The 12153-nt window shown below is 40.7% G+C and overlaps 1 protein-coding gene across 8 annotated transcripts in view; it reads right to left on the reverse strand.

Moving 5' to 3' along the window:
- Window positions 1–11576, reverse strand: part of ABI2 (abl interactor 2) — a 122303-nt gene extending 110727 nt beyond the window's left edge. For 7 of the 8 annotated variants that reach the window (XM_050969601.1, XM_050969600.1, XM_050969596.1 and 4 more), the window contains exon 1: window positions 11374–11576. In XM_050969601.1, coding sequence (XP_050825558.1) covers window positions 11374–11490 — 117 coding nt within the window. In that variant the 5' untranslated portion in view covers window positions 11491–11576. Of the gene's footprint in view, window positions 1–11321; window positions 11344–11373 lie in introns of those variants that run through there. The other variant, XM_050969603.1, reaches the window with a different exon arrangement.
- Window positions 11577–12153: the final 577 nt, after the last annotated feature.

The raw sequence follows: 12153 nt of genomic DNA on the forward strand, positions 1-12153 counted from the left end.
ACTTTCTATTCCATTCCTTTTACATCCTACATTGTTTATTTTTTAAACTCACATACTTACAGCTTATCTTAATTAGACTTTACCTTGAGTTAATTGGTCACCAATTCTCTTGAGATACTCAACACATTTGTAAAGGCTAGTGTGGACACACCCCCACAAGTTCCATCAAATCTATAAACATTTGTTCATTTATCCCAGGCTGATTCCTATATTCTGGAATAAACATCTCCTGCCTTCTTGTGCATTCAAACATTGAGCCCCATTTCCTATGTCTCAAACTGTATCAGACAACTTCCTGCTGGGAAAGATCAATAAAACAGAAGCTTTACTGTGAGATTGACACCACTCACAGTTCCGGTACTAATAAAAGAGCAGCAAATACTTCTGAACTATGTTGAAAATTCATTACAGTATTCTTATTCAGTAAAGATTTAACTATGATAAGAACATTTTATGAATGTTAGAATTACGAATAAAACAAACCAAGACAAATTAATTCAACCTACTACACCTCATTTTAGACCATTTACTAAAGTAGCAGCTTTACACATACTGTCAAGGAGCAGATTCTGCTTTTTTAAAAACAACAAAAGCAGACCTTCATTTCGGCTTAATACTAATCCATCGCTAAAAGATGCCAAAACAAAACACTCTTATCTATTATTAACAGACTAAGAAAATTCCACTAAAATTTGGGTAGTTACAGGATACAGAAGCTGTAGCAAAACTGATGTCTTTTTTCTGTCAAATACAGTACATTATATAGATCCTGCCTACTACACTTCTAAAATATATGTCCCCCAGCCTACTTGGGTCCTCCACTCCTAGGAATAACAGCAGTGCTGCACATTTTTCCCAAGGTGCAAAAGCATGAAATTCACATGATTCTTGACAGTTTCACTACTGCCCACAAGGTTCTGAACAGAAACAATTAAACTGATCAGAGTTAATTTCATGCTACTGTTGCCTGGCACAGCTAAGAGTCAATGGAGCCTTTCATTTGCAGATTTTGTAAAGTCCTGGATTGGTTAACAACCACTTCACATTTGAAAGACTACCTTTATTAACCAGAAGGATTAAAAACTTTTTTTTTTAAATGAACACTTAATCTACAAAAGACAATAACTTAGGCCCTCACTCTTCCAGGGAAACTTTGTCCTCAACACTCAAAAGTACATAAGCAAAATTTTCATATCTTCCTAAGTCACCATATTAAAATGGTTTACACTTCATATTGAAGATACATCATTCTGGGGCTTGCGGAGAGTTGTTATGGACAGTCTAAAAGCAAGGTTTTCTTCCGTGTTCGAAACTTAAGGGTGGTGTCTCCCGCGTAATTTTAATCCACACTCATCTCCTTCCCTGAGAACCTAGTCAACTTCTATTTAAACTATCCAAGAACCTAAAATTAAGGTTGCACAAAACCCCATTCATTCTGATTGAAACATGCATGAGATCCATTTTCACTTGCATAACAGTTTATTCAGTTGCCGGGGGGGGGGGGGGGGAGGAGGAGTGTCCAAAGTGGCTAATCAGAGCCTGAAAACTGAAAAATTACCTAAATACATTATGTTGCCCATTACATATCCCATCTAACAGAGTATTATCTTGCTTTATAAGTTATGAAAAGTGCATTAACAAAAGTGCATTAACTTTTGTTAACCAACAAAATTTAGAGGTTCTGCATTGGTAAGCAAGATGCTTTCAGTTATACACAAGTAAACAAAGAATGGCTTAAAACCTCTTCTTCACAAATTCTACTAAAACTGGGCCAGCACAATTTAGCATTCAGACTGCAGTTAAAATCTGTCATAAAAACAAACCAGCTAGAGAAGTTCTTCTTTCTCCTCCAGTTATGGTTCAATTTAAAATAATGGAGATCAGAGGTTTTTCACTTAGCTGAATGCTCCTTGGTGAAGGCTTTGGGGTTTTTTTTAGATATTCACCACAATGGTGTACCACTTCCTGCACTGAAACCTAAAGCACTAAAGCCACAACGATTAATGATCGCAAATACATATAAAACGTGAGCAACAGAATTCAGATTTTAAAACACTTATGATGCACGTGTAACAGTGAACCTAAGCTTGCTGCTCTGAATCAGCATCCTTGATCAACATTATTCAATGCCTACATCATCAGGAAGTAGATATACAGCAGAAGATAGTTACCAAAATGCCACTCTCAACAAACATACTCAATGATACAAGAATAGACATGCCTCTTTTCCAGCAGTAACTATACAGTATTCATAAATTCTGTTTTTCCATCAGTGCATGGGGTAGTAATACTGATAACTCCCATTAACACAGATAACAAATGGTTCATGGTATTTCTGCACAAACTTATAGAAGAATCAATCCTACTGTTTTACAAACCATGGTTTTTACACTCGTGAACCTATTAAATGTTTTGAATAACTCTTTGTAAAATGTAGCACAGTTATACAAAGGAAAGTACAGTGGTTGAGTGATAAACGCATGGTCTAGTTTACCAGTTATATGGCTCATTTGGGCGGGGGGAGAAGGTAAACCGGGTTGATAGAGATGATCATAACACCAGTTCAACCAACACACTAATGAGCTCTCCATAAATCTGGAACACAAGATAAATACACAGTAACAGCAGCCCGTAACTCGGATGTGCTTGTGATGAATGAATACACACCATCGAATATTATTCTAGGTATAAAAAAAATTAAGAGAATCATTTTTTAAGAAAAAAATCAACTGAAGACATGTACACATAGTGTTGGGTAAAATAATAGTCCTTTTTAGATATTTACAGTATATTTAAAATATGTAAAAAAAATCAAAAAGGCTCATTCTAAATCTTAAATACCTGTATCAGTCTGATTTTTCTCCTAGCTACCTGAGCCTCATTACTGATGCCATTCCACAGGAAGGAGATATTTTGGTTATCCTATTACCTAGACATGGAGGCTAAAAACCCTCACATTTAATTAACAGGATCTGCCAAAACCATTAGCCTCCTAATGGACTGACAGTCTGGACAATTTAGGCACCTAGGAGGAAAAGACATGTTATAGTAAATACAAAACTTGAAAATACAATTACTATACTATTGTTATCTTGACCCCATAGCAAAATATTCCATGTTTCAATTATCCCCCTCTATAAAATACTTCTAGCTTAGGAAAACAGTTTTTAATAGCACTTGTAAGATCTTCACTGAATTTGCAGGGGGAAGCTCAAGGGGAGAGCACAAAAAGGAAGACACTTAGGCTTGGTCTACACTTAAAACATAGACTAACCTAGCTATGTCACTTAGGGGTGTGAAAAATTCATACTGGCACACTACAGTTTAAGACAACTTAATTCCCAGTGTAGACGCAGCTAAGTCAATGGGACAATTCTCCCATCAATCTAGCTACCGCTGCTCAGGGAGGTGGGAAGCTGTAGCACCCATAGTGTGGACATGGCCTAAGGAAAATTATCAGAATTTCCCACTCTCCAGCAAATAACTTTGAGCCTAAAAAGAGGCATGTCAAACAAATTCTTGCCTTATTTCAATGGAATAGTGGCAACATACAATCTTATTAACAAATTATGTTCAGTTTACATAGCTACTATACTGTTTGGTATTCAACGATATTCAAAAAAATAAGTAGACACCATAAATGGAGAGAGTACTCAGACCTTCCCTTAGGCAGTTATTTAAATTACATGATTTTTGTGGAATGCTATGGTAGTCTGGATGGTAAAAACTGCATGTGCATTGGGGAAACAACAGGCTGAAAGTCTAACAAGTCTGAAAGTTTTGTGTACTGATATGTCCACAGATCCATCAGATTTGCTTTGCCAGTTCCCTAATTTTGTTAAGCAACTTTAATTTATCAGCATCTTTCTGCACTCCTCAACTATTCCAGCCTTAAACTCATCAATGACTCTTTTATATTTGCAGAACAAGCCTTCCATGAACACTTGTAAGATCCAAGTATAACAACTAATTCACTAGGAGGTAGCTTAAAAAGAAAACAAAATTTAAAGGAACAGTCAGGTAAAAAATATTTTTTTAAACAAATTTACTTGCATGCATCACTTGAATATTAAAACAATAGACGTTTAATAAACCTGTTTACATTATTTGTGCTGTTTGTTTACTTTGTGCAATTATGTTATATTGGACATTGAAAATAGAATGATCTGGCTATAGTCAGTTTCTCATATACTAACACAAGCTACAATAAACTATAGTGATGGGTAAGGTCAGAAGAAGAATCTGAACAGAATGTTTGGGTTGCAAATACTGCAGTAGAGTATTTGTTTGTTGAACATTATTTATACAATAAAATCCCTTGTTTATGTTCCATGATGAGGTAGGATTGCTAAGAAAAAATGGGAAGGCAACTGAAACAGGCTTGAAAATTCCACCCAGTAGCAGGAAACTTTCCCTTCTCAATACAAGAGCCTAGAAGGCTATTAATTATTGCTGCACCTTTTTATAGATTCATAGACTCTAGGACTGGAAGGGACCTCGAGAGGTCATCGAGTCCAGTCCCCTGCCTTCATGACAGGACCAAATACTGTCTAGACCAGCCCTGATAGACATTTATCTAACCTACTCTTAAATATCTCCAGAGATGGAGATTCCACAACATCCCTAGGCAATTTATTCCAGTGTTTAACTACCCTGATAGTTAGGAACTTTTTCCTGATGTCCAACCTAAATCTCCCCTGCTGCAGTTTAAGCCCATTGCTTCTTGTTCTATCATTAGAGGCTAAGGTGAACAAGTTTTCTTCCTCCTCCTGATGACACCTTTTTAGATACCTGAAAACTGCTATTATGTCCCCTGTCAGTCTTCTCTTTTCCAAACTAAATAAACCCAATTCTTTCAGCCTTCCTTCATAGGTCATGTTCTCTAGACCTTTAATCATTCTTGTTGCTCTTCTCTGGACCCTCTCCAATTTCTCCACATCTTTCTTGAAATGTGGTGCCCAGAACTGGACACAATACTCCAGTTGAGGCCTAACCAGCGCAGAGTAGAGCGGAAGAATGACTTCTCGTGTCTTGTTTACAACACCCCTGTTAATGCATCCCAGAATCACGTTTGCTTTTTTTGCAACAGTATCACACTGTTGACTCATATTTAGCTTGTGGCCCACTATGACCCCTAAATCTCTTTCTGCCATACTCCTTCCTAGACAGTCTCTTCCCATTCTGTATGTGTGAAACTGATTGTTCCTTCCTAAGTGGAGCACTTTGCATTTGTCTTTATTGAACTTCATCCGGTTTATCTCAGACCATTTCTCCAATTCTCCAATTTTCTTTTCTTTATTAATGAAAGCTAAGTTTATACCCCTTACAGTTGTGGAAAAATCTTCCAAATATAAAGAAATGCAGTACTGTCTTGTAGAGTCCATAGATAGCTCCTATGTTTCAACAGTGATTCAGTTTGGGCAAGAAAGGGCAGAGTGAAGTTAACGACTCTGGTCAGTTTTGATGGTGATACTCAGATCCCTACGGGCAGTGGTAAAACTGTCAAGTATCATGTTGATTTCACAGTCCTACTGCTTAGGGAAGCTACCTGCACCAGAAGAGAGTAGGCACTGAAGTTATTTACAAGGGCTTCAAAATGTAGCAGCTCTAGAGGAAAGAATAGTAGAGACCTACTGACCTTTCTTCTCCTCACAACAGCCAGGAGACTGGAGAAGCCAGGACAATACTGGAAACCCATGCCTGGAGGCTCTGAAGGTGGAGGCTGGCAGGGGAAAGCTCATTCTTCCTTTCAAGCAACTAGAGATGAGTGGAGCATCACATTCTTCAAAGGCTAAGAATGCCAGTGCCTTTCAGAAGGGTTCAGGAATAGCAGCTGGTAAAAATCCCAGCACCTATCCCAGAAACTGGATGTGGCATGCTGGCTCTTCACTTGACCACAGACCTCAATGGCGGAAGCTCTCCACTCTAATTTTTTATATCTGCTTGCAACAAGTAGGTTTAGTCCTCTAGCCAGCATGTATCTGGTAATTTTTCCAACTCACTTTCAAAGCATGCCAAAAGATTTGAGAGTTCATGAGTTTTGGAAGCTAGATGCATTGCATGAAATGAGAGGCTTTTTTTCAGAGAATCAGTGATTACAGGTGTCATAAACAGATAAGTAAAAGTTAATAGAACAAAAGTACTTCTTATCTCTTTTGCCTGTAAAGGGTTAACAAGATCAGTTAACCTGGCTGTCACCTGACCAGAGGACCAATCAAGGGACAGGATACTTTCAAATCTTGATGGAGGGAAGTTTTTGTGTGTGCTGTTAGATTTTGGTTGTTGTTCACTCTGGGGGCTCAGAGGAACAAGACGTGCAACCAGGTTTCTCTCCAATCTCTACGATACAGGCTCTTATCAGTTCAGAATAGTGAGTACTAGGTAGATAAAGCAAATTAGGCTTATGGTTGTTTTCTTTATTTGCAAATGTGTATTTGGCTGGAAGGAGTTCAAATGTGTATTTTGCTGAAAGGATTTTAATTTGTACTTGTATACTTAGGCTGGGAGGGTATTCCAAGTGTCTATAGCTGAAAGACCCTGTAACATATTCCATCTTAAATTTACAAAGATAATTTTTATTGTTTCTTCTTTCTTTAATTAAAAGCTTTTCTTGTTTAAGAACCTGATTGTTTTTTTATTCTGGTAAGACCCCAGGGGACTGGGTCTGGATCCACCAGGGAATTGGTGGGGAGAAAGGAGGGAAGGGGGAGAGAAAGGTTAATTTTCTCTCTGTGTTAGGATTACTTTCTCTCTCAGGGAGAGTCTGGAAGGGGGAGAGAGAAGGAGGGGGGAAGGTGCATTTTCCTCTCTGTTTAAGATTCAAGGAGTTTGAATCACAGTGATCTTCCAGGGTAACCCAGGGAGGGGAAGCCTGAGAAAGGCAACGGTGGGGGAAAGGGTTTACTTTCCTTGTGATAAGATCCAGAGGGTCTGGGGGTTCCCCGGGCAAGGTCTTGGGGGGACCAGAGTGTACCAGGCACTGGAATTCCTGGTTGGTGGCAGCGCTACAGGTTCTAAGCTGGTAATTGAGCTTAGAAGAATTCATGCTGGTACCCCATCTTTTGGACGCTAAGGTTCAGAGTGGGGAATTATACCATGACAACTGGGTAAACCAAAAAAAGGTCTGAACAGAGTAAAATAGTTAATTATTCTCACAGAGACCTCTAGTATAACCTCCAAAATATGGATAAGCCAAGATAATGCTAGGATTTACTTTAGTACATTAGTAATACAAATAAGTGTGATTAGAAAAATGTGCAATAATATCATGTGTGACATTTCTTGGAACAGCAAAGAAAATTCTAGAAAACCAAAATTACACAATTGTGGTTTATTGACCAGTCTGAGCATTCCTTGCTTTTTATAAGACACCCATACAAAAGCACTGTATTATGCACATAGTTTTTGTGAAAACGGAGACCTTGAATAGTTAATTAAATTCTTGATCATCAATTAGCTACTCTTGTATAAAGTTAACTTTATAACATGGTGCATACTGAGCATTGAACTGGGTATAATCTGCAGAGCATGAGAAGATGAGGCTATGAATAACCAGCATCAGATTCCTGCCTTTGATGAGCAAACCCCCCTAAAGCTCTGATAAGAGTCTTCTGAACAAAGTTGTTTGAAAAATGCATGTACATGCTGTATTATATCTTTTTTGAAAGAAAACGCAGAGATGATTACTATGTGCGTCTTGTCTGTTGAATAATGTTTATTTTTATTCCATTTCTGTATAAGACTGTATATTTTGATATCGATGTTTATGAATTTAAGTTTAGAAACCATTTATTGCTCTGGGTAACCTTATGCCTATTTTTGCATTAAGTCAGATATTAAAAAAAAGTCTGAATTAAAAATTTGAGTGTGGTCTGGAAATTTAATTTTTCCATAGCAGGTATCAATTTATTTTCCTGTTTAGCAGAGTTTATGGCTGCTGAAAAGCATATTACTATATTAGTTGATTGGCTGATGTACTAAAGAGTGACTCAGTGGGAGAATTTAAAAAGAGCAAACATTTTTCTAGAGCTATAAATGAAGAACGCTGTTTTCTGCCAAAACACTGGTCTTTCACATTTTTCCTCCTCTTATTTTTGCAACAAATTTAAATTACTTACTATATATTTGATGTTTTATCTGATCATTTGCTATCACAAGATTTTAGGGTGTTATACTAGCACATGCAAGGAAAGGCTGGTTACCTATTTGTTGAACACTAAGCATAAGGAAGGTTTACATGATTTTGTTTTTCAATGGTGCTGAAGTAACTCTGACCCTTCATAAAACAAATCAAGTATGACTGATTAGCCAAATTTCTATATTTGAAATTCAAGACTCCCAAAGTTGTACAATCTGAATACCTAGTTCCATAAGGAAAATATCAAATTACAGCAATTGCTCCAGCTACCAATTCCCATGCAGAGATCTCAATGATACCTGAAGATATTTGAAGCACCTTTCAAGTTGCTAAGAGAATCAAATGTATGTTAACAGTATACTTCAAATTCTCTATTAAGTGATATTAGCAGATTTATCTTGTCAGACTTCTCACAGTGATCTACACATCTGCCCATTTTTACAACAATTTCTATACTTTGGAATAAAACCTACAAATCACCAACTGGTACACAAAACTGCTGACAAACTGATGACAAAGAGGTCAATATGAGCATATCACTTTCACGTTCCAATCACTGTTCTTACTACCCATCCAATATTAGATCACATTCAAATCTCAGACTTAGCTTGGGTCTAGCCCTAAGATATCGCAAAGGTCTCCATAACAAAGACCTCCTGAAACTGCAACAGTCAAACACACAAGGAATTTCTAGAACAGTGGTTCTCAACCAGGGGTATGCAGAGGTCTTCCAGGGAATACTTCAGTTCATTTAGACATCTGTCTAGTTTTACAACAGGCTATATAATAATTACTAGCAAAGTCAGTACAAACTAAAATTTCATACGTCTTGTTTATACTGCTCTATACACTATACACCGACATGTAAGTACAATATTTTATAATTATATGGTAAAAATGAGAAACTAAGCAATTTTTCAGTAACAGTATGCAGTGTGACTTTTTTATCTTTGTAAGTAAGTAGTTTCTAAGTGGAGTGAAACTTGGGGTACACAAGACAAATCAGACTCCTGAAAGGAGTACAGTAATCTGGAAAGGTTGAGAGCCACTGTTCTAGAAGACCATGACAGAACAAGTAGAAGCTGACGACAGGGCTTCTTGGAGGCTTAATTCTCCACCATAGCTAAGAATGACCACAACCCTGACCACCTTTTGCACAAACTGCAGGACTAATCTTTTTGACATGACTAAGAGCAAAACAGCCCACAATGCTGCTTGGTTTTGGAAAGGGATAGACCATAAGGAGTAATTCAGTCCCCTCTACTTGTTCCTGAAAAGAAGAAATGAAAATGTAGCTCTAAGCATGTACTATTTGGGTGAATTTATGTAATTTTGTAAGAGGCTCAGATACCACAGTCATAAGCATGGTATAGCTACCTAGACAGATCAGTAACAAAAAAAGATTCAGAAGCCCTTTAACTAGACTAGTCATATCAGTAGAATATTCACTAACGGAAGACTTAACATTTTGTGAGAACAGTACCAGATAAACTCTCAAAAAATGGACACACCTTGCACAGGAAAACAATATAAAGTAAATACTGAAATCACTGAGATCTTTTGATATGCACAACAAGGTCCTGGTCCTTGATGAGGGCTCCTAGGTGCTATATGGTAATACCCATAATAAAATGGACCCAATCATCTTGTATCTATAGGAACAACGGATAGTCAAGAAGGGCATACACAGAGAACAATAACTGAAGTACATCTCCCCACTTCCTCTGCCTTTGAGACTCTTCCCACCCATCCAAAAGACAATCAGCTTCACAATATAGATTTTTAAAAGTTACATGTATCTTTAAACATTCATATTATCAAAGTAGGGTCGTGATTAAATAATTTGAAAAAAAGGAAAATTGTAATGATATAACATGCTGTTAAATACTGTTCATTTTGTAACAAAGTATGTATTTAGCTGTGTCATCACACTAATTGAACTGTTTTATGGTAAAAGACCTAAAATATCAATAAATAAAATCTTTTTCGTAATAAAAGGTTGGTCATCTATGCTGTGGATGCTGTGAATTAAACAATATAATCTCTTCTAGAGCGACATTATTTTAACTATTCTTTCCTCACTGGTTATATCAATCCCATTCCCACCCCCCTTGGTCACCTGCTACAGTAATCCTACCAACATCTCAAAGTGGCCACAGCTATTATCATCCTTATGTGCCATTCTGAAAGCAGCACACAAAAACAGCTTCCATATAGGGGAGAGAGAGATAATATGAAACTCGGGTTCAATGTACTTCTTTTAATGATTGTAAAGTATTATGGTGATGAGAGTTCTGTAAAATTCTCCACAGATATCAGGCTGTTGATTCCTCCTTCCCCTCTCTTCACTGGATAAATCTCTATTTTGCTGATACTCCTCGCCCCACAACAGTGATCTCATTCTGATAGCCCCCTGCCATGCTCCACTACTGTCAGTAACTATTCTCCTTCATCCACACATAGTCCCCAGTTACTCTCCACCAATATATACAACCAGCCCCCACGCCCCATCTTCCTGTCTCTGTAACTGCTGCCAACTAGGGTGACCAGATGTCCCGATTTTATAGGGACACTCCCGATTTTGGGGTCTTTTTCTTATATAGGCTCCGATTACCCCCCACCCCCGTCCCGATTTTTCACACTTGCTGCCTGATCACCCTACTGCCAACCTAGCTGACCACCTATCGCTTCTTTCTTCCTCCATGACTCTGATGGAAAGTGGTCGCATCTGATCTAAGACCACGGCAAGGCTGAGCCCTATAATACCACTCCTGCTCCCCCATCTGCTATCACCCCTACAGCCCTGATCAGCTCTGCTCCCCCAGCGCCCGCCACTAGCCAGCTGCCTCCCCAGCTCGGATGGCAAAACCACCCCCAGTGCGCAGGCAGGCAGACTGCGCCCCAGCGTTCCCGTGTGGGTCAGGGTACATGCCAAGGCTCGCCAAGTGTGGGTATCTCGCATTAGACGTGCTAAATGGAAAACCCCTCCGGCTTTACCACCGCCTGCCTCCCCGCTGTACCCGGCCCAGGCTGGGCACCAGGGAGCCGAGACACACGCCCCCCGCTCCGATGCCGTGTGGCCCCCGGGGAGCGCGGTCTGGAGGCGACGCGGTACCCCCCCTCCGGCCAGCTCCGTGCCCCAGGGCTGGAGACCCCCCCGGTCACTGCCCCCTTCTCCCCACACCGGAGCCAGCTGGAGCCCCCGGCCCGGCAGCACCCGGTCCCGCCGCCGGCACCTGGATGTAGTTGGTCTCGCAGTACTCGGCCACCCGCTCCAGGTTGGTGTAGCTGTCGAACAGGGCCCGGCGCCCGCCCGGGATTTCCTCCTCCAGCAGCATCTGCAGCTCCGCCATCTTCACATCCTCGCCCCCGAGACCCGGCCGGGGGCCCAGAGAGAGAAACACCCACCGCGGCGCGGCGCAACAACCGGGCACCCCACCGCGCAGGCGCAGAACCCGAACCAGCCAGACCCCCCCCCTCGCCCCCCTCACGCGCCCCTCACGCGCACACACACTTCCGGTTCATCCCGGCGTGGGGGTGGGAGGCTGAACGCCAGGAGCCCCGTCCCCGCCGCGCGGGGAGCCAGAGGGGAGGGGCAGTGCGCCTGGAGGGGCCGGGGGGAGAGCTGAGGGGGCGGGGCGAGGGAGCGTGGTGGGGGCTGGGGAGGCGAGGGGCTAGGAGGAGTGAGGGGAGGGCATTGAAGAGGGATGAAAACAGGGGGCGTGGTGAGAACAGGGGACCATCTGGCTGTGCGCGGCAGGGATTGTATTTGACTGACGGGATGGAGCTGGGGGCAGGGATGAAACCAAGGAAATTCTCTGTCCGCACTTGCATCCATCACTTTGCCGCCTCTGAGGCTTCATTTTCAAACCTGGCAGCCCCCAGAATTGTTTCCTTACACAGGGCTGTGCACCAAACAAGCATTTTGCACGTGCACATCTAGACCCCTGCTATACATGTGCAGATGAGAGTTTGAGGCAAGTAAATGGGTACAATCATAGTATGTATCCATCCTT

The sequence above is a fragment of the Gopherus flavomarginatus genome, chromosome 10, assembly GCF_025201925.1.
Source record: "Gopherus flavomarginatus isolate rGopFla2 chromosome 10, rGopFla2.mat.asm, whole genome shotgun sequence".
NCBI lineage: Eukaryota > Metazoa > Chordata > Testudines > Testudinidae > Gopherus > Gopherus flavomarginatus.